The sequence below is a fragment of the Corvus kubaryi genome, unplaced genomic scaffold (genome assembly GCF_017639235.1).
Source record: "Corvus kubaryi isolate FWS band 111438036 unplaced genomic scaffold, C.kubaryi_AGA036_p1.0 37334, whole genome shotgun sequence".
Lineage (NCBI taxonomy): Eukaryota > Metazoa > Chordata > Aves > Passeriformes > Corvidae > Corvus > Corvus kubaryi.
In genome coordinates, this window is record NW_024581108.1 from 14,616,315 (window position 1) to 14,639,627 (window position 23,313).

Genomic DNA, 23,313 nt, shown 5'->3' on the forward strand with positions numbered 1-23,313 from the left:
CCCAGCTCCGCCACGGCAGCCCCGCTGCAGCGCCGCTGTCCTCGCAGGCAAGGGCGAGCCGTCGGGGCGAGACGCGGAGCTGATCGCGGCCCGGCTGAGCTCCGGGATCCGTGCGCGGCGCATCCTCCCGGCTGCTCCGGTAAGAGAGGAACGGCCCGCTTGGGCAGCGGCGGAGCGGTGTTGCGGAGGGCGGGAGCGCGGCGGGCCGTGTGTCCGGCCGGTCTCACAGCCCAGGGGGTGTTGGTGCGGCGATGGCGGCCGCCCCGGGAGCCGTCCCGGCGGCCAGGGCACCGCGGTCCCGCAGGGCTGGGCGGGGACCGGAGGTCGGCGGTGCCCGGTCCGGGGCAGCGGGGCCGTGTGGGGCGGGACCGCGCTCTCGCCGGCTGGAAGCGGCCACAGACCTCCGCAGGTCTCTGCTGAAGTTGCAGCTGTGCGGCAGCGGTACCGTGGATACCGCGCAATCCCTAAAAACAGTAATTTACCGATAAATGGCCCTGTTCGCTGCCCGAGTTATCCATGCGCATGGATCACCGGGTATGAGCGGCGGAACAGCCTGGGGGAAAAGTCCGGGGTATCACCTAGTGGAAAATCACTGTAGGCTTCTCCTGCGCTTAGGCAAAGCCCGAGTTAGGAAAATCCTCTTAGAAATATAGAGGTCAGCTAATGGGTTTCATAGTTAGGATTTAGCGTGGTGGAAGAAAGAAACGAAAGAGTGGCCTGTATGCCCTGAAAGCCAATATAAAATGAAAACTGTCTAACCCTGTAAGAGGATATATCTTCAACGCCAGCATTTTTTAAAATGTCCTTTCTCTGTGGGAGCAGTACTTAAGGGCAGAAAATAAATGTAATGGAAGTGACTTACCAATTTGTGTCTTGCTTGAGTGGTTAGCTCTTGGTGCCTGAGGAGAACGACCAGGTGTCTCTGACCAGGTTATTGAGCATACTTTTGTTATTTAGTGGGAAAATACCAGGTTTTATACTAAATAGATAAAGTAAATTCTCTACCAGAGCCAGGATTGGTGTCATTTTTTTCAAGAAAATGGGATGTGCTTGTTTATTGTTAGTAGATTTTAAAAAAGATAAAAATATGGAGGGGTGGGAGATAAAATTCAAAACTACCTATTTCTTGGCAGAATGTGAAAGAACTTAGGTCAAGAAATAAGAAAAATGAACCTTAATTTCACACGCTAAGAAGACTAGTTTCAAGTTTGGTAAAAATATCTTTTATGTACAAAGTGGTGCTGAAGTAATTTCTGTAAAGTTTATAAAAAATCCACACATTTTTAGAAAAGTGATAAAAAACATGTCTTAAAAATCTGAATATGCCTAAGGCTATAGCTTCAGTGGGCTTTTATAGCTTAGAGCGAACACTGGTGGGTTTTTTCTGAAGTGTGAAGAATATCAGTATGGTAAGTAATTACTGAACTTCCAGACCTCCTTAGTATTCTAAGCAATTAAGTGTTCAAGTACAAAGTTGCACCCTGTGTCACTCTTGCTTTGTTGCTGTAAAACGAAAATAAATGTTAAATGAAATTGTTCCAATGCATCACTGGTAAAATAACTATGAGTGCAGCTAAGGAGCCTGAACTTAGAGATTACTGGTTTGAGATGCTGTTATTCAGAGCTGTACCGACAAAATAATAAAAGCCTGTAATGAGGACACAATTTCTGCTTCATGTAATTGATGTCTTCAGAATAATCGTTTTATTCTTAAAATCTTCCATCAGCATTCCCTTACTGAACTCCGTAAAATGATCTGTTAAAATGACTCCATATTTAGAACATCAGTGGAATACATAACACATATAATTGTTTATATCAGTATCTGTTGAAGTGTTAACTACTGTAACTAGGCAGATGAAATCATTAATTCAAAAATTTTTGAAAGAATTTAAAGTCTGTTTTGTTTCTGTAGGCAATACTGGGTTCCTTACACAAGCCAAAGATAATTTTCGAGATCAGTTGAATTCTCTTACTGTTTGGTGGAATTTTTCTGGGGGTGTGATAGGTCTTCCATGGTAGGCACCACACAAGTCGGTGGTGCTGTGGAATTCTACTGAATAATAACTAGGTTGCTGGTCATGATGCTTTGAATTATGGTTCATATTTCTCTGATGGCTCAAATTTTTTTTCTTGGTGAATGAAAAGCCTTGTCAGGAACACAAAAAAAATCCCAAGACTGGAGTTCAAGATACTTTTTTCTTTGAATATAACTGTGCATGCTCTAAGCACAAGCATTTTGATAATTCCTGCTTTGGAACATTAATTGGTTCACTTGACGGGATGCTGTAGTATGAAGCATTGAGATAGGTGAACTGAAACCTCTGAAGAAAAGCAATGGAGAGAGCTGGCAGTAGACTGCAAAGTTCCTCCCAGATATTTGGGAAGCATTTGATGAGAAGCTTATTGCGTGAGTGTGATCAGGAACAGTTAGTGTGGAAACAGGGTGAGGGAGTTGGGGCTGTTCAGCCAGGAGAAGAGAGAAGAGGGACACCTTATACAACCTCCAGTGCCTAAAGGGGCTGTAAGAGAATTGGAGCAGGACTTTTCACAAGGGCCTGTAGTGATAGGACAAGGGGGAATGACTTTGAACTCAGAGGGCAGGATTGTTAGATTAGATACTAGGAAGAAATTCTTTGCTGTGAGGGTGGTGAGGCACTGGAACAGGTTGTTCAGAGAAGTTGTGGATGCCCCATTCCTGGAAGTGTCCGAAGCCAGGCTGGTTGGGGCCCTGAGCAACCTGATCTAGTCAGTGGCATCCCTGCCCATGGCAGAGGGTTTTGATACAGATGATCTCTAAGGTTTCTTTCAACCCAAGCCATTCTGTGATTCTATGATCTCACTGGGATCATGAAATGGAGATATACTCCAGCTTTGGAACAGGAGTATAAAATGGAATGCAAGAGAAACTACGAAAGTAGGCTTGTTGGATTGTTTTGGGTTTTTTTTCAATTACTGAAAATGCAGAAAAACAATTTTTGGATGAGATCAGCGCAATGCAGAAGCTGGTGTAAAAGCAGATGTGATAATGAGCTGCAGGGGAAGAAATGCAATCTCTTCAGACAGAGTAGGAAGTGGTGACATGGAGGAAGGTCAGTGAGTGAGGGAGGGGCTACCCTGGGCTTGCTAGGACTTAGGGAGGTGAAGGATGAGTCATGGTTTTGAATTAATTTTACAGTTTTAGACTTTAACATAAAAATTTACAGAATGTGTTTCTGCAGCAATGTATATTGAGCTACCAAGGTTATGGCAGTACAGTGAGTTGTCACAGTGCTTCAAGATGGAAGGAGGTGTGTAAAAAATTTGTTAACAAAACATGAAAGAAAGGCCATTCAGCTTTGCTCGTATAATGGCATGTGAAGAATTTGTAACATTAAGTACACTTCCACAAGAGATGCTCTCCATATGGACAAGGAATAGGGACCATATCTACAGGGACCTGAGTTTGAACAGCTTTGGCCTTTCTGATGATTATCAGAAAAAGAGAGGTGCAGACCAAGAAACAGAAACTGGCATGAGCAGAGCTCCTGGGTTTGGGTTTGTTCAGGACTGCAGGTTTCGATTTGTGCAGTTGCGTGTATGAAAAGTTAAATACATTAAATACAAATCTGGCAGCATGAGGTGAAGTCTCCATTCATTGCTTTGTATTACTTGGAATAATGCATTCAGAAAGCTTCTTTCATAAAAAAATTAGGCCTAAAGCTTTACCTAATCCATTATATCAGTCTTTCTAAAGCATTTGTATTAAATAATCTCACTGCATTTAATGTTCTCAGGGCTTTATTTGAAACTCACTTGTCCTTTTTTAACATTTGAACAGACTTTGCAAACTGTGGAAGATGTAATATGCATTTGTGTTGCCATTTCTGTTCTGAAAGGGAACTTTATAGTTCAAAGAGGAATTGCTAATATGATGGAAGTTGAGGAGATTTGGCTTGAAAAACTGTTGCCTTATTTAAAGTGTCTTTCAGTAACAGTGTATATAGATTACAGACAGTCTGTCACTGAACTGAGGAAGTACTTCTCCAGCTGGAGCTTATGTTTTAGAATAATGCATTTTAAATGTCATGTCACTGGTCCAGGAAGAGAATTTAGATCTCATCTAGAAAAAAAATCCTAAATGATTAATTTACTGTGGTATTTTCAGTCTTGTGAGATAAGTTCTGAAATACTTTGTTGAACAACTGTTAACATGATATTAAAAAAGACTGAAACATACACACTCATTTTTGAGTCTATTTATACAATTATATGTATAATAAATACATTATTTGTATATAAGTAATTGCTTATATGTAAAGAAAATGTATTTGAGTGTATATATGCAGGTATATACATATGTTCATATAATATGTGACATGAAGTATCACATTATTTCAAAACAAATAATATGTAATACTTTAATAATATTATTTGTGTAACAATGTTTATAGTAATAAAACAGACTATTTATACACATACACACACGTATATAGAAAAATGACCAAAGGGAGCTGAAATGGCTCTTGATTCAAAGGGATCTTATTGCAAGGCAATGGAATTAAAAAACAAGTCAGACATAATAAGCTGAGAGTTTACCAGAGAGTGTGTCTGAGATGCCCATTATGCAAGGTTTGTTTTCCCTCACTCTGTCAAAGCTGTAGGGTGCTTAATATTCAAAGGAGTGATTGGTCCTATAAGAGGAAGGAACAAACCTAAAGATGCCAAAGCACACAGGCAAAGTGGAAAGAGGTATTGATAACAGTTCCAAAGGCTGCAAACTGATCAAGGAGAGTACATCACTGAGTTGAAGTTTAGTTGCAAGTATTGATAAAGGAGCACTACATTGGACAGATAATAATTGGACAAAAAAAGTTAATTTTTTCTTGGCCTTTAGAGAGATTGAGTCATCAATAATAGTTGTTTAAATGACGAAACTGAAATGAAGTTATTGGATGGTCCCTGTCTGAATGAGTCAGTTGGAGTATTTTTATAAAAAGAACAGAGTTCTTTTTTTTTTTACAGAGTTATTTTTTTATTTTCTTTCTGTTGCTTTCTATGCAGCTATTGGAATAATAATGTGATTGTATTTAGCATTTTTTATTTCTGATAAGTTTCTGTGTCCGCACCAGAGACCTTGGAGTGGCAAAGAGAACAAGATAAAAGTTTGCTGAGTGTTTAGTGCTACGTGTGAGTCACAAGTTGCAGTTTCCTTTTGCTATATAATATGTCTGAATCTAGAATGCGTCTTTGTAAATAAATAAAACCAAGATAAAGTTTCTTTATCCTGTGATAAATGAGTCTTGTGTTCCTGCAGTTTAGCCTTCACAGCTTCAGCACACTTCAGCAGTGTTGCAAAGATCCTGTTCCAGAGTATACAGTCAAAGCCACTGTCAGTTCTAGGTAGGCTTGAAAACTAATGTTAATGTCATTTCGGTGCCATGACAGAGTCCAGGAAGTTAAATAATTTACCCAAATCAGCTCTGCCACATTCAGGATTCTTTTAGTTTATGACCTGGAAGTCATTGGATTTCATTTTAGAAGTCAGCAGGTTTAGTTTGGGCTATTGGAGTATCTTAATAAAGTTATTTATACTAACTTAGTCTAAAAGGCACATTGTTTTAAAAGTTATGTATATGTTGCATGTTAGATGTCTAATATTGCTGTGTATTTTAAGGAATTGGGTTTTACTCATTCTTACTTCTGTTGACAGGTGATTCCCTGGTGTTGGAAATTCCAGCTACAGGATCTTGGAAAATACAGCTTCAGCAATGTCATCACCCAGCAGCAATTGCCCACACTTGGAATCAGTTGGTGAGATAACAAAGGAGGAATTAATACAGAAATCTCATGTGAGTTGTAGCAATTCACTTTCTTCCTATCACTGTTAACTGGTCAGGTTTTTTAGGTCCACATTTTAGTGTATTATTAGTTATAAGATGCATTTAAGTGTCAAGCATGGGTAAAAGCTCCTTTACTGGAATAGTAAGGTTTAAATAAAGTATGAGAAGAATTATGGACTTGATGAAGCTGAAAAACTATTTTTCAGCACTTAAAGAGAACCTTTGCCACAAGTGATGTTTTAATGGAATCATTAGTTAAAAGAGTTAGCATAGCCCCAAGCTGAACTTTATTTTCATTGCCGTTGTAGCATTTAGTTACTTGGAATGTCAATGTAGCATAGTACAACTGACTTCAAGTAGCAACTGGAACAAAGAAATTTATGCTTGAGTTTACTTGGGTAGCAGTTCTCTTTCTGATAGAGAAGCCACAGTTTGAGAAACCTCCCCTCCCTGATCTCTTGGTTTCAAGCTAATGTTAATAAATGTAACAAAGGAGGATCTTGTAACTCATTTTAGCTGGGAGGTGATGAAAAGTGAAACCTTTTCTGTCCATGGTGCTAAATTTCTATAACCGTTAATTTGCTACTGAGGAGTACAGCATTTTTCTAGTGTTGCATCTTTTTTGTGTAAACCTTTGCAGGTGGTGTCTGCAAGAAGGAATGTGAATTTATTAAAAGTTCTATCACTTTTATTTCTATGTTAAATTTATAGGAAAGACCAATTATGAAGGTTATTATAATTATGTGATATGGTACATAATTGTGCCTTACATAGAAAAGCGATTTTTGGTTTAAGTTGGAAAGTCAGAGAGAAATCTGAGCTTTTGGTAGAAAAATATGCTGATCTTGAGATTATGGGAAGCAAAAAACTAGGTTGGTTATCAACATATCCTTTCATGTCTTAAAGTTATTCATCAGTATTTTTGTCTTGAAGTTATTCAACAGTATTTTTTCTGGTTTTGTCTTGAAGCTGTGTTATACTGGTGAAAGTAAGTGAAATAATGCTTGCTTTTGTGTTGAACTCCAATAGGGCACTTGTCAGGACTGTAAAGTCAGAGGACCCAACCTTTGGGCATGCTTAGAGGTAAGTTGTTCTGTTGTTCCATAGTAGAGTCATTTTCTAGTAAAGTTAAAGTTGATAGTATTTTTTTTTTTAAGAAGCATCTGTAATGAAGTTTTTGAAATTAGTTTAACTTACCATTTAAAAACAAAGCTTCTTCTGCAGTTTATTTTTTAAATTATTTGCCATCTATTGGGTACATATTTCTTGTCATTTAAGAATAATATGCTTAAAATGAGATTTTCTTTTTTATAAGAGGGAAGGTAGCATATTAGTGTTTTTATGTCAGTTATGATACTTTTTAGCTCTTAAGTTCTGAAAGTTTTTTTAATCTTTTCCCTGGGTCTGTAGATCTAAAAAATAATTTATTATTCCTGAATTAACTAAATTACTTTTTATAAGCCTTTCTTAGCATTTGTAGTAGTAACATCTAGTAGTAAATGCAGACATTTTACATAATAATGCATACTCTGAATTTTTTATTCTTAAGCAAAACAAAGAAAAAAACCCCTTATTTTGGAACTTGCAGAAGCTTATATGAACATTCTCCTTTGTGCAGATTTCATCTAGTCTTTACCTTGGGTTTAGCTGTGTCATAAATATGCTTTTGCCTGACTCTTCTTTCTTTCTACAAAAAGCCATAATTTTCACTGTATTTAAAAAAAATACAGAAAACTCAAATACGTTGCTTCTGACTGATCTATGATCCCAATTGGAAAGCATACAGCTAAGTTAGTTTTTAAAATGTCTTGTGTCTTTGGACTTACAGCTGTTTACAGAGATTGAAATGTTGCCCTGTAGGCTTGACTTCATTTCATGGCAACTTTTCTTTAAGTACTGTCAGAAGGATCTCTAGGCTAATGCCACCTTTTAGGTGTATGTATGAGCATTTTTTAAAATCCCCTTCATTTGTGTCCTTTTTGGTGGGTGGTGGTAACAATTAAGAGATCAGATTATTTTGCTCCTTCTGTCAATAGCAGAGATGAAGGGGGAAAAACAGTGTTTAATGTCTTGTTAGCTGGCCTGAAGTTTTAATTACATATAAAAAAACCTCTTGGGAGTAGGGAAGAGGTGTTCAGGGATGCATCAACCTGGCAGGTGGGAAAATGCTGTCAAGCTTAAAACATATTTTTTATTTCTCACATAGAGCTCTTAGACTGTTACTGAAAAACTAAATTTTATACCAACATTTCCATAGGAGAGTCTTGTAGTGGCAGTAGGACACTTAATGTCATGCTGTGATGTTTCTCCTCTTGGATGAATTGGCATCTTGTCTTCACCTTTTTCAGTAGAAAAACCTGGTGAGATCCCAGCATGAAAACTATCTGTAACCTAACAAATATCTGTGATTATTTAATATTGTAAATTGGCCATGTTCAGCTACTATTTGATTGTATAAATTAACATGCTTAGAGTTATACAGATAACCTGCTATACCCTCCTGTGTGATTGGCCTGACTCATGCAAATGAGGAATTAAGAAAAATTGCTTGAAGATTGGCAGCTGCAAGATTCCACACTCGACTCAGCCAAATATATTTTGCAATGAGCATGATTAAAATTGAAAATTATTTTGCATGTTATAACTAGAATGTGGCAAGTTCTTAGCCATATAGTGCTGGAAACCCTTATGTAAAGGTGAAGAAACTAATCAGTTGTGAAGCAATGCTCTGATGAATAGGCACTGCAGATAGGGGCAGGCCGGGATTTTTGTATAAACATGTCATGGTCCGAGGCTGTTGCCATTCAGTATTTCACCACTCAGACACTGGATTAACTTTGTGTTTTCTGTAACAATCTTCACCAAATAAGGAATTGTAAAAAATATATGTTGACAGTAATATGAATAAATATATAAAAATGGCCAAAAAATTGTATTCCAAATGTTGCCCGTCAGTGAGAGAAGTTGAGTTAAATCTTGCAGCATTCTTTTTTGCTTTAGGTGATATTTATTTTATTGCTTACTGTGCATGTCTCTTGGTTTGAGTAGGACCCTGAAGGTTTGAAATTTGAGTGAATTTTAAAGGGACTGGCAGTATATTCCTATTCTGTAAACCTGTTTGAGACCACTTTTTAATTCTGTATACTTCTGTGTATCTTGCCCAACAGAACAGATGTACATATGTTGGCTGTGGTGAATCCCATGTTGATCACAGTACCACCCATTCCCAGGTATGTGTGTTTGCTGGTAACAGTTTCTTGAAGCACTGAAGTAGAGAACTTTTATTTCAGTAAAGTCAATATCCTCTGTTAGCTAACTATGGAGGTTTGATTAGCTGTAATTGTTTTTCATGTTACAGAAGCAGGTCTTGCTAAGTAGGAGCATGTGAGCTTATAGTTCATGTGCAGCTGCATACTTAGTTATGCAATTCTTCTAAAAAACATGGTGGAAATGAAAATAAAAAGAAGAAAAATTACTGCTGATTTTCAAGATGCACAGAGGACTTATTGAGTACCTCAGCTTATGTGTATTACTTCACTACTTCAGTGTAAATTTCTGTGGCTGCCTGATACAAGGGTTTTACAAGGAGTGGTCTTATGACTGCATTTTACCACCACTCCTGAATTCTTTGGTTTTGTTTTGAAGCAGGACCTTGAGAAGAGTGAGTATATATTTATACAAATAGATAGTGCATTAATATAAATCTATATAAATACTTTCAGAGTTTTTTTATCAGCTGTTAAAGCTGAATCACAGTTCTAAAGCCTTAACAATAGACTCAGAGATGAGGCGTTTCTAGAGTAGTTGGGGAACAGATGGTCCCTGAATTTCTTGCCTACAGTTTTATACCTCTTGGCTTCTTACAGTAGTTTATTCCTGCTTTGCATGCTGCCTTAGCAACGTTATGTACTCGCCAGGTAGGAGAAAGCAGGCAAACTATTAATTCTGTGTCTGTGACATCCTTGTCTTGATTTTCTTATTACTTAATTTTAATTTTAGGATAGTAAGCACTTTTCTGGATTCTTCTTTAATAAAAATATCAATAAACTTATTAAAATGAGAGAAGTGAGGTTGGCATGACCCAACTTCTGCTTACTCCAGTTTACACCAGCAAGGCTCCCTGTACTGCAAACAGTCATGTTCATTGCATCCACTCCAAGAAAATTATTAAGCTATTGCTCTGAAGTCTTGTAATTATGTATGGATCTGAAGCTGCAGAATTAAGCATATTCTCATGTTTGAAATTGTTTGAGTTATTTATGTAAGTCTGATATTTTTAGTGGGGGGAGGGCTACCTGATGAGATTTTAGCCCACTTTCCATTAAAAACATTGTTCTTGTACAAGGTTTTACTAAGTGAAGAGAGAAGGAACTTGGCCGTCCTGTAGCAGTTGTAGTATTTTCCTAATTTCTAGCAAATCCCCTCATTGTCTATAAACCTGGCTGATGCTGACATATAAGGAAGAAATACAGGGAGGATTTATGAAAATATTTGGAGGAAGCTAGCAGTTGTGTACCCAATCTTACATTAAGCGAGGAGGCTAAAAAACCCTTAAGATTTGAACAATAAAAATATTCTTCATCTGTCAAGTTTTCATATTGCTTCACAGCGTGAAGCTGTCAACAGAAGAACTATTTGAGTCTAGAATGTTTGGTTTGATCTGAGTACCTCTTACTGTAACTGAACTAAAAATTTTATCTTAGTCTTTAGATTGCTGCACACAGCCTGAATTTCTTACAGCAAACCAGTAGAAATAAACATTGCAGAGGAGGTAGCTCCCATTACGGCCAGTTACAGATATTCCTTGAAAACTGGTTTGTTGTGAATTGTAGCATTTCTAACAAGAGTTTTTCTTCTTATTTTTTTAATTACAGAGAAGCATGTCAGATGTGACAATGTCTTGGATTCTGATTGCATCTTGTTGCTAATTTGAGTGATTTGTACTGAAGATGAATGTTTGTGCTAAAATGTCAGTAATTGAATTGCTCTTTTTTAATATTCTAACACACATACTTGTTTCATTGTTGAAAAACCTAGAATTTTAATGTAGCTATTCTAGCTTGTATTTAGCAGTATTTAGTTTTTCCCAATTTCTGAATCCCAGTTGTGGTTTTTGTTCTGTTTTAGGAGACAAAGCACTGTCTGACTGTCAACCTTACTACTCTCCGTGTTTGGTGTTATGCCTGTAGTGAGGAAGTATTCCTGGATAGAAAACTAGGATCTCATTCTCCACTACCAAGTGCAAGATTGTCTCACCAAGCACAAGAAAACAGTGTGCAGGTATTTTTTAACCCAATGGAACAAAGGCAGCTGTAGCTTTGCAGTAAACATTGTGTTTTCTCTTAAGTGAGAGACTGACTTTTCCTCCATTCTTGTGGCTTTATTCCTCTCTATTTTCATAAAGTTTTTTTGGCTTTACTGGCATCAGTACTGCTCACTCTGATCTTTTTTTTCTTAGATAAGTGTTGTCTTGGAGAAAGTTGCACTGCAATTTCTTAAGTAAAATTGTTTGGAATAATGCTTGTAGCTGAAGGAGGAAGTGTTATTTCTTTATTGCACGTGTAATGTAGTTACATAAAAATGACAGGTAACTTGGTTAAAACAGTCACAAGTAGAAATACAGTATTTCTAAATGTGTTTTGCTTGAGATGTAGAGCTGTAAAAGAGAGACCATCATGCACAGGTTGAACAGAAAGATGGGCAATTTTTCAGTCTATGTAATGAAGAAATACTTTTACTTCAAAATTTAGTATTTAATATGAATGTTATCTGGTCATTTTCTCATAAAATGCCAGCAGCTCAATTGGAATATCACCATTGGAATTTTCTAAAAATTTCTGTTGTCTAGAAATTCTTGTCACTTGATATAAAGCTGAGTTCAGTCTTCTGAACTTCTGTTATATTTAACCTGCTTTAATCTTCCAAGGAAACAGGTATAATACAAAGAAAAATGAGTAGAATGTACAAAGTCTATGAAACATTTTGTTGAGGGTTTTTATTTATGTGCTCACAAAAAGAGCCTGTCATGCAATAAATGCCTGCCTGTCTACTACTTTGTTTCTCTATCTGTACATTTTTCTTTCAAGACCTTAATTTGTCTTCATTAACTGTAGTGAGCCATCTGCTGGCACATCAGAAACACCTTCACTGGCTTAGGTGATGGCTCCTGCCTTAGCTCTTCCGCTTAGCCTCTTCAAGGCTGCTTTGTTACCCAGGGGAAAGAGATGCCATCCCTGGCTTTGTTTTGGTTCTTCAGTTGTTGTTAGAAAAGCATGCAGCGACCTGAAAACAAAAACATGGGGGGTTCTTAGTATTTCTCAGGGTACCTGTGGAGCCCTGATGTTCTCACTTCATGTGCAGTGAGATTTCAAAATGCATTCACATCATTTTCTGGTTCTAGATTTGTTGGTAAAATTACACATAAGCTTAATTAAGTGGAAAAGTGATTAATAGAAGTAAATAATTCTTTTTCTCCTTTTAAGGATTTTAAAATACCCAGTAATCCCACACTAAAGATTCCATTAGCAGCTGTATTTGATGACTTAGATATAGAAGTGGAAGAAGATGAATTGAAGACTAGAGGTAATAAAAGCAAAACCCTGTGCATTATTGCATGAGTATGTTTTCAAGTCTGTTTTCCAGCTGTATACTAATTCTCTTCTAAGTGGAACTGTTTCCTTTTCTGCTCCAACTCAGATGTTTATTTTAGTTTCATCTTCCTTGCAGCAATCTGACTTACCTTCAGAGCAGAGGCTGTGGTGGTAAATTGTAGTGCACCCAGTACACCTGTGCAAGCAGCAACAAAAATAAGAAAGGATGTTGGAGTAATGTTTAGTGCAGTTGGTGTTGTAGACACTCTGGGTAAAGGCTTTTTTAAAATCTGTTCTACTGTTTTTGCCTGCCCTAAAAGCCTCCTGATTTGAATGCTTTCCTGCATTTTGAATAATGCTTTTCTGAGCCTGTAATATCCTAGTGTGGGGTTTTGGTTATTTGTTTTCTCCTTGACATGATTGATTTCATGCACTGCCAACCTTTCTCATATCAAGGACTACCCCACCCTCATACTAAGTCTAGTGTAAAGATGAAAATAAGAGTGATGAAATCCCAAACACTGAAGCTAATCCCCAACAGTGAAGCTTTAATCTTTCATTTCATAAGAGAACATAATAATTACTATTTTTTTTAAGTCTCAGATTATTATTGATCATTCCAAAAAGGATGGGTGTATTTGATGGTAAAGAAAATGTTTCTAAGTACCATTTTTTTCAGAAAAATATGACCAGCAGATCGATGAGCTGTTGTTTTTGAGATACATTGCATATGTCAAGGCAGTTTGTTTTCCATCAGTGATGAGAGAAAAGTTATTCTGATTTATGAATGTGCCAGTTTTGGCTGGGCAAGAGTTAATTTTCTTCACAGCAGCTGCTGTGGGGCTGTGTTTTTGGATTTGTGCTGAAAACAGGTTGATAATGTAGAGATGTTTCAGTTATTTCTGAGCAGGGCTTACAGTCAACCTCTGTTTCTCACACCACCCACCAGGGAGTGGGTTGAGGGTGCACAAGAAGTTGGGAAGGGTCATAACTGGGACAGCTGACCCCAACTGATCACTGGGATATTCCATAACATATTGTATCCTGGGAGAAGAAGGAGGAAGATGGGGACTTTTAGAGTTAGGGTATTTGTCTTCCCAAGTAACAATTATTCATGATGGAGCCCTGCTTCCCTGGGGATGGCAGAATACCTGCCTGCCCATGGGAAGTGGTGAGTGAATGCCTTGTTTTGCTTTGCTTGTGCAAACAGCTTTTGCTTCACCTATTAAATTGTCTTTATCTCAACCCATGAGTTTTCTCACTTCTACAATTCCCCCCCATCCCACTGTGAAGGAGTGAGTGAGTGGCTCTGGGGGGTTGAGCTGCTGGCTAGAGTTAGACCACAGCATGGGTCTCCTTCACTACCAGCTTTCCCTCTCTAAGTCTGCTGGCATTGGTCAGAAAACCTGCCTTGTCCCTTCTGTTGTCTGGCACAGTCTTAGAGGATATGACACCACTCCACTAATTTGCCATCTGCCCTTAAATCATTACGCCATGTGTTTTATCCCTAGTTAGTTTCTCCAACCAATGCGTGTTTGTTTATTTTTATCTCTTCTTGTGTTATTAAGATTTTGGGGAATGTCGCTTACATTGCAATAATATACAATTAGAATTGCATTAAAGTTCTCAGTAATGATGATATGACTATGTTAAGACACCAAATTGAAAGGAAGAAACTTCTTTAGCTTTGTTCTAACTTTGCTCTTAAAATTTCTTTTGAAATGCTTTTGGTGAAGCAAACATTAGCATATATCTTCACCAGTAAAGAAGTCTGTTTAAAAACTTTCCTTGCAATACTACAGGCTGGAAAAATGCAGTGAGAGTATATTTCTGAAATATCTGCTGCCTCTAAAAAAATGAAATAAAATTAAAATCCTCTGACTGCTCTTGCTTTCCAATTTCAGTAAGAATGATTGTTCCCTTTGTAGCAGAATTTGGAATGCATGTTCTAGTGCGGGAAGCAGGACTGTATTTCCATTCAGACAGATAGAAGGACATTTTAAAGCTCAATTTTTAAGTCCTGTCTATTAGAAATTGTAACTGAAGTAACCCAAGTGGTTTTCAGGTGTAGAAAGATTTTTCTAAGTAACTTATTTTTCTGCCACAGACTAAAACTACTGGGGTAGTTCCTACACTTCAAGAGTCATAGTGCATAGAGTCATCAGCATTGGTTGCTGAATGTTTGTTAAGTTTTTTAAATTTTTGAGTTTTACTGATTCTTTGCTTAGAAATGTTACTGTTCCCTCATACAAAAGCAATTTTATTTTGAAATATTACTTCATTAATGTAACACTTTAGTAGCCATGAATAGCATAATTCATAATAATGGAAAGAATATATGTTATTATAACTTTCATGTGTGTGGAAAAAGTATATGTGACTATCTGTAAAAAAAGTAAAGAGTGTGGGTTAGGAAATAAACTATGTGGGGAAGTCTGAGCTGAGCAGTCTGTAAAAGTAAAGGTGTATCATTGAAATAAAAAAAGACTAATTGCAGGACTAGTGTGGGATAATCACATGCTGAGTACATTTTGAATATTGAGTGTAATCTGACTTAGTGTGAACTTGGGACAGAAGAATGAAATCTTTGAGAAGCTTTTGGTAATGTGATTAGTTACAAGTGCAGCATAGCAACACTTTAACTGACCAGATAAGTCATTAGCTGAAGTAAAACTTTTAAATTAAATTATTTTAAATTAAAATCTGCAGGTATCATAAACTGTGAAAAGTTAGTAAGATGAAATACAGTCCACTTGTCTGAAGTGTTTTAGTCAATCAAGATCAAAACACTTAATTACTACTTCTAGTTAGATTGGTATTCCTTTAGGAGTCCCGTGTTTCTTTTAGTTGCAATTCTGCATTATAATTGGCGTCCCAAGTGTTACGAGTGTTTTGATTAATATGTATTTTCTAGGAATTATTGGATTAACAGACTTGTATTTATTCTGTTTTTCAGGTCTAACAGGATTAAAAAATATTGGAAACACTTGTTACATGAATGCAGCTTTACAAGCTCTTTCCAACTGGTAAGGAAAATGATAGTTAATGCAATTTTATATTTGCTTATGCATGCATTTTTTCCAGATGGTCTTAAGGGGTTTGAAGAGCTGCACTACCATGGAAGAGGACATATATTTCATGACTCTCAGTCTTGTATCCTGCAAACAATTTATTATGGTATATGGGCCGCTCAGCTTTTTCCCTGTTTCATTCTAATGCCTCCTACATGAAAATATATGCAGTTTTAGAAATTAGAAGAAAATCTGAAAAAAGCTACTGGATTTGTGGATTGGTCTTTGTATTTTTTTTTTCCTTTGCTACAGAAAAATCAAAGGAAATGCATAAGAATAAACTCTAATTCAAAAAGAGAGATACTAGGATCAGAATTCAGTTGTTACAAACAATGTGTCTGGAACATTCTGTGCTAAATCAGGGTAGGGATAGATGGAATGCAAAATCCCATGTCATCCCATGGGAATACTAGACAAGTTCACAAAGGAGGAATCTGCAGAAGTTGAACAGATAGAAACAGTATCCCGGCTGTAAAGTTTCATGCAGCAGGAGTGGCGGGGCGGTGGCAGGTCCTGAGCAGGTGTCACACAGGGTCACTGTGAGTGGCCACAGGCCAAGAGCAGGCAGGGCTAAGGACCTCGCTGAGGCTCTTGGATGAGGGAGAGGAGAACTGAGGCAGATCTCTTTGGAAGATAAAGAAGTGGAAAAGGCACCATGAGGAAAGTATTATGTTGAGAAACGCCAAATTTTGTGAGTTTGCTGTGATGTCTCCTTTCTTGGAGGGAAATGGGTCCAGTGTGTATGAGGGGTTGTGACTTCAGAAAGGAGGTTTAAGGGAGAGGAAAGAGTATGTGAGTTGGCAACACTGCATGGAAGAAACATAAATAATCATTTAAGTAGAAATTATTTGCCTACACAGATCTTGTGGCACTGTTGGATTCTAGAGAAAAGATTTGTTTGGGATGCTGTTGTGGACTAGGCTCATGGTGATTGTTGCTGGAGTGGTACATATGTACTTCTGTGACAGCTAGTAGGAGTCTCCTTGAATTTGAATCCCATTAGACAATTCTGGTGCTTTGAGAAATGTCAGAGCTCGTTTGAGGAGCAGTGTGGCTGTACTGCTGAAGTTGTCCTACCAGGAAATGTTTGGTCGCAGCATTTAAGAACGTAGGAAGTGGAATTGTTCAATTATAGAATAGTATTACTCTTCTTATTTTATAATCCTGTATGAAATGCAAATTTCCTCTTGTATTTTAACAACCTGAAAAAATTACTGTTTTCTTCTTTTTATTCAGCCCACCTTTGACACACTTTTTTCTTGACTGTGGAGGCTTAGCCCGAACAGATAAGAAACCTGCAATTTGTAAAAGTTACCTCAAGCTGATGACAGAACTCTGGCACAAAAGCAGGTATTAAATCATTTGGGTGATGAAATGATAATAAATAGATTCCAGAGTCGTGAGGGTGCATTAATTTGTCCTAAGTTTCTAATTTTTATTTCATATGTTCACAGAATTCTTCTTAAAAAAAAATAAGGAAGGAAAGGCTAACTTGCAGGACTCAAGTACTCCTTATAACCTGTTCTTTTCTGTATATACCAAAGATAGGACAAGAAAGAGATTAGATGAGCACTGTGCAAGCATTAAGCTCTTAAAAATGCTTACATTTGCCAGAAATACATCTGAAATGTTTAACTCTGTGTTCTTCATTCTGTATCAATGTTTTATCAATTTCTCTTATTTCCTTATATGGAATTTGTGTTAGATCTAAGAAAATACTTCAAAATATAAATACAAAGGTAAAGAAACAGTAATTGTGCACAGTGCTAAGAGTATGTCTGATCTGTCATCTGATTGTCTGACAAGAAATGTGCCATGAAAGGCCTGATACAGTCACTGTTTCAGTTGGATGACAGGTTTTTAAAAATTGTGTAGTTAATAATTCAATACCAATATTATGTTTTGTTAAGATTAATATTATTGTTGTTCAGTTGCAGGTGACATTATGATCCCAGCAAAGATAAAAAAATCCACTTCAATGCTTTCTTTTTCAGTGTTTATATATTTAAAACTTTTTTTTAGGCCTGGATCTGTTGTTCCTACTGGTTTATTTCAAGGAATTAAAACTGTTAATCCAATGTTTCGAGGCTACTCTCAACAGGTAAAACTTTCTGATGTCTTTTAAATCTGCCTGAGCCATAAAGTTATCTCTTAATTAGAAATCAAATGCTTAAGATACCATACTTCCTGTATTTGTTTAAAGCAAATGCAACATAAACTTTAGTTAATATGACTTGAATGTAGATCATCTGAAATTGAATAATCAGTAGTTAAGTCATGTTTTATATTTATTTATATCACATTCTCAAAAGGCCTTCAATTTAGAATAACTCCTTTTCTTTGAGGAAAATTTAACTAATAATATCTGAACTTCTCCTTTGTGTGAAATAATGCTGCTAATGTTTGAGCAGTCCCAGAAAACAAAACGAAGATATTCAAAAATAAAGAATATAACAGATTTTTAATATATTTCTCTACCAACGTTTAAAAAAAATACACAGTATGCATTTCCATTTGGTATCTTGGAAGAAAGCCCCACCATTTGTGTGTTATGGGAACCACAAGTTGGTGGCTTGATAAATAGGTAGGGATTATTAAATAGCAAAGGCATTCTTCAGTTGCTCCTTCATACAATATCTTGGTGCATCCATACAGTTTGGATCACTTCATTAAAAGCTTTAGGACTAGCTGAGAAATTTAAACCTCATAATTAGGAAAGCTTAGTAGTATCTTCCAGGAATCTGCATTTATTAAAAGGAGTTTTGCTGTTTCCATTATGTTTCATATTTGTGGAGTGAAGATTAGGACACGTTTTAATGTTCAATTGCTGCATGTAGCTGTAAAGTCACTGTTTAAATATTGATCTTAGTGTTCTGTAATCTGCTCAAGAATTTCTAAAGTGCCACATGGATTTCTGAAAAAGTAGAAATTCAGCCTTGATAGCCAAAAAGAAACTGTATGGACACTTAATTCTTGCAGCTCTGAACACTGATGAAAATGTCTTTTTCCATGCAGAGTTACACTTAATGAGACCTTTTTAGGTTAGGCCTGGATCATAGTTCAGTTGTATGTTCAGCAGGTTTTATGGCAACAATTACAGCACAGCAGGGCTTTCGTAACCAACGCTCTCCTAGCTCTCAGCCTTGCAAGTTGGGCAGCCATGTCCAATCTTCAGGGAGAAAATTACATTGATCAATGAAGAATGTTTATTCATTGATCTGTATCTTGATGTTTTTGTTAATTTTGGCTTTTTATGAAAGGATTGCCAGCAAGTAGGCATACTGGGTTTTTTTTTTCATTACCCAAATCCAAACTTAGTTCTGTAAGTTGCAATTTTTAAGAAAATAAATGTTTTGTAGTCAGTGGTTTTGAGCTTAATAAGTAATTGCTCTGATGGATGGGAATGTTGAGCAGCAAAAATTAGTATTATGAACAACCAGAATACAAAAAGGAAAATAGAAGAAAATAAAAGCAGTAGTAGTTGCCAGCAAGAGGCTTTTGTTTTCTCGTCTGCGTGCTTTATTAGATACTTTCTATTGCCAAGGACCAGGCAGCTGTGCTGATTGATGAAATTTGGTGGCTTTTAAGATGTTTCCAAACACAGATTAGACTTTCAGTAATACTTTACAGCTTTGTGGGAACACATTTGGGGAATCTTGTTGAGGCTTTAGAAGAAGAATTGGAATATTGTTGGCAGTGTGATGCATTGGAAAGACAGACTAAGTAGCATCATAGCACTTTTTAATAAAAGTACTTCATGCCCAGTGAAAGCAAGGCTCTGGTTGCTTTGCTGGATAAGGCTTACAAAAACTGTCTCTAAAATGTTCCATTACAAGCAAAGCTGGAGTCTCACCACGCTGCTGGTAGTTGTTTGAGTTACATTTATCATTCCAGTAAGCTATGGCAGCACAGCTGCCATATGTTAAAGTAATGTTGTTAAAGTAATTTATTTTGCAAGTTGGAATGTTTTGGAGGAAGCTTGTATAAGATTGTGACATGCAAGAAATGTATGCAGGAAACATACATGGTCCAGAAGTGAAAGTCATTTTGAACATTAGACCTGGGACAGAGGAATTTTCTTTATTCTTCTTTAATAGCCAGCTTTTTTAGTTATCTGTATCTTTTCCTGATATGAATATCTTCCAGATAAAATAGAGTAATATGGTAAAACTTGTTTAAAATTCTAGGATGCACAAGAATTTTTGCGTTGTCTAATGGATTTGCTTCATGAGGAACTTAAAGAGCCAGTTGTAGAACTGGAAGATGCCCAGCCTATGAGTGTTGAAGAGAGTATGGAAGAAGATAAGAGCCAGTCAGAATTAGGCTTTCAGCCCTGTGAATCCTGTGGTAACTGTGATAAAACAGAAAATGACACAATTTTCAAACCTGTCTTAGAGGATCCTGCAGAAACAACCATGTTAATTCAGGATGATGATAACAACTCAGTCACATCCAAAGACTGGCAGAAAGAGAAAATATCAAACAACAAACTTAAACGAGCAAATTCTATGGAAGACTTGGAAAAAGATACGAACACTGTTTCAGAGACCACTGAATTTTTAAATAACCAGGGAACTGTCAAAGTACAGATACACAGCCGATTCTCAGGTAATGCATTGCTAAAGCACAATTGAAATAGTCAAGATCTTAGCCAGAATATCTGTGGGAGTGGAAGTGGGTTGTAGAATATAGTAGAGGTATAGGTCAAATCGGGTAGGTGGTTTTACGTGTAAACAATGTACTTTCTTAGTTTATTTTTTCAGTTTAGGTGTTCTGAATCCAATTTTAATTCCCTTAGAAGTTAACTGTTTGTACTGGCTCAGGTTTCAGATAACCAGAAGAGTGAGATTTTTTTATTTTGCTCTTAACTTAAGAGGAACTGAAATGGTGTTACGTTCCTAAATGTCTAGTGGCCTGACAGTGTGGGAAATAAGTTACATGACCATTGTGTCTGTTCATTCTGCAGTAATTTTTTTCATAAAATTTGTGCAAATCTCAATTTCAGAATACATCAATGACGTCCACATGAATGACGTATCTGCAGCCCAAACACCATCATCAACTGAAGGGATGAACACACGCTTATCAAACAGCCCTCCAAAATCATTCCCATCGTACTCTTCACTGGCACAAGTCCACAAAAAAGGTAGAGGCTCTTTATTTTCTTCGTGGTATTGAATTACTCTGTATTGTAGTTTTCATTGTGTTTCTTATGTCTTGTGTAACAATGCAGTGTTGTTTCTAAGGGGGTTTTATCCCTGTTTCTGGTGGGAAGAGGGAGTGTTGTGTGTAAGCTGGACATGCAAGATCATTCCCTGTATTTCTGTAATCTTCTGATTCTTTTGAAGCATGAATAGTATTTGCCTCTATTTTGGGAGGACAGAGTATTATTTTTAGACAGTGTTCTCAATTGCACTGGTTTGGAGAGAGGAGAAAGGTGTAAGAAGTTAGTACCCCCAAAGGTAATGCTCTCTGGAAAATGAGCTCATTGGTTCTTCAGCAGAAGTTCAGTAAATCAGCATTTTAGTCAATTAAGGTTTAAGGAGCCTTGTATAATTGTACTGTAGATAGACCTGTGAATGCTGGCTGCTTTATGGTTGTTAATGTCCCTGCAGTGCAGAGTATTTCTTTTGGCACTGCAGCACAATGCATTTATGAGCATCCAGAATATTTCTACTTTTACTTGCCTTTACATATGAGACAGTGCTGCTTTAGGGCATGAGGAATAATACATGATTTTTTTTTTCCCTGATTTTTCTAACAGTAGATTACTTTAAGCAAAGCTTGTCTTTCGGAGCGTGCTTTTAAGGCATTGCACCAAACCCAAACCAAAAAGCAGTACAACTTTAATGTTGTAATCCTGCTTCATTCAAAAGCCCGTCCAGATAAGTCCTGAACTTCTGAACATTCATGTTATCTTTTTCATGCTTTAGCATCGGTGTTGCATGACAGTGATTTAATGGGCTTAAGTCATTGACCTCCTTGGTTCATTTGTTCAGCAGCTTTGACACTGCATCTCTACTACTGTCTCCAGTTTTGGCTTCACCATTACAGGAGGGTTTTAGATAACCTGAACTGAGTCTGTCAGAAGAGGTACTTGGTCACTGGTGCTTGTCATGCCCAAGGAGAGGTTGAGAGACCTGGGGTTTTTTAATAAGCGACTCCAGTAGTACCTTTAGTCTACTTCAATCCACTGTCATCAGTGTTGCGATACAGTAACCTTGTGTGTGAGCTCTTCAGCCCAGTATGGTTTAAGCTTCCCAGGAAGATTGATCAAATTAAGTGTCAAATAGAATGTTCCTTTTTATACCTTGGGGGATTCCTGTCAGGATAAATCAACCATGTAGCAATAGGCTGTAGATTTCAAGACTGGCAGTTTGAGTTTTACTTAGAGAGGCAAAAGTTTCTGTTGGTTGTCCCCAGCTGCTTGAGGAACCCACATGAGTTGCCTGTACTGGCAGTAACGTGATCTTGCAATTCTTAAGAAATATTTAGTAAATAGAAAACAGGGCTTGGCTCATAATTTAACCCTGAATATATGAGACTTCTAATTATATTACACAAAGGTGAAGGAAATCAGAATCCACTGGGTTTTGGCTTACTGCAGCATTTTATTTTTGTCATGTTATAGTTTCAACAGTATCATCACCAAAAAGGAAGAAGCGCAAGAAGTACAGGAGTGTTATCTCTGATATATTTGATGGGACTATAATAAGTTCAGTCCAGTGCTTGACTTGTGATCGGGTAAGGAGAGAACGTTCTAGCTTTTAATATGTTCTTCTCTTACTGCTTTATGAATATCGTCATTCTCTGGTAACTTGAAATTCTTTTGTGGCGGATTTCCTCAGAAGGTTGAGTTGTTTCATGTTAGTTTTCTTAAATTGTAGTAGTGGGTACTACCAGCACTTTGTGATGAGAATAGCTTGTATTCATTGAGCTGGATATTTACTCAGAGCTGAAAAATAACATTTTGAGAATTGGTTTACAGCAAGTGGAGAAAGAAGCTTGCTCTTCAACTTCATTTAGGTCTGATTAGTTTTTAGTAGTGTTCTGAATATCCTAATGCATACCTGCTACTATCCTAAGTTCTCAGGTCCCTAATGTTTCAAAGAAAAGACAGTAATCTAATATTATGCTGTAACAGTCTTATCAGATAGATTGAGGCTAACAAAATTAAGGTCTTTCAAAAAATCCAAGTAAAGACACTAACTTTTGCAGTGATATGAATCATTAGCTGCTTTCTGAAGTTGTTTTCTACTGCAAAAGGAGGTGAAACATAGGAAGGATTGATTTTTTTCCCTGTACTATTTGCTCAGACAATTACGTGATTATTTTTTAAAAAGTCAGTTATCTAAATATGCCTAGTGGACTGCTTTAGTTTCAAAGCAATCGTATCAAATACTGGATAACCAAATCTTTATGTTGGGGACAACTTTCTCAACATAAGGCTTAAACCTAACCCTGGTGTACTTGCATGCCTTTAATACTTCTCGTGTTGATTTTCTCTATTTCCATCTTGCCTCTGCATCGCGAGCTCTTTTACTCAGAGTTCAGATTGAAACGCAGGAGACGCCAGGCTTTTCTTCTAATTGCTGTTATTATTTTCTTACCTATAACGCAGCTGCACAGATTGTGCCTCCAAGTTAACAAGGTGGGAAATGGCCCTGAGTTCTAACTTTCAAGGCCTTTTAAGGTCCAAATCAACCAATTATGAAATACCAAGTAATATGTTTTTATTTATAATCCAATAACTGTCTATTTATGACCTGCAGTGTGGGTTTTTTGACCCAATACCAGAACAACCAGAACAAATCCACACCCCAAATCCTC

The 23,313-nt window shown here is 37.1% G+C and overlaps 1 protein-coding gene across 3 annotated transcripts in view; it reads left to right on the top strand.

The window, feature by feature from the left end:
• The first annotated feature begins 6 nt into the window (after positions 1–6).
• The window catches only part of USP33 (ubiquitin specific peptidase 33), a 38,430-nt gene continuing 15,123 nt past the window's right edge, over positions 7–23,313 (top strand). For all 3 annotated transcript variants that reach the window (XM_042030424.1, XM_042030425.1, XM_042030426.1), the window contains exons 1-12: positions 7–139; positions 5,693–5,831; positions 6,852–6,905; positions 8,990–9,052; positions 10,950–11,102; positions 12,305–12,404; positions 15,369–15,438; positions 16,720–16,833; positions 17,506–17,584; positions 19,671–20,091; positions 20,489–20,629; positions 22,115–22,227. In XM_042030424.1, coding sequence (XP_041886358.1) covers positions 5,751–5,831; positions 6,852–6,905; positions 8,990–9,052; positions 10,950–11,102; positions 12,305–12,404; positions 15,369–15,438; positions 16,720–16,833; positions 17,506–17,584; positions 19,671–20,091; positions 20,489–20,629; positions 22,115–22,227 — 1,389 coding nt within the window. In that variant the 5' untranslated portion in view covers positions 7–139; positions 5,693–5,750. The remainder of the gene's footprint in view (positions 140–5,692; positions 5,832–6,851; positions 6,906–8,989; positions 9,053–10,949; positions 11,103–12,304; positions 12,405–15,368; positions 15,439–16,719; positions 16,834–17,505; positions 17,585–19,670; positions 20,092–20,488; positions 20,630–22,114; positions 22,228–23,313) is intronic.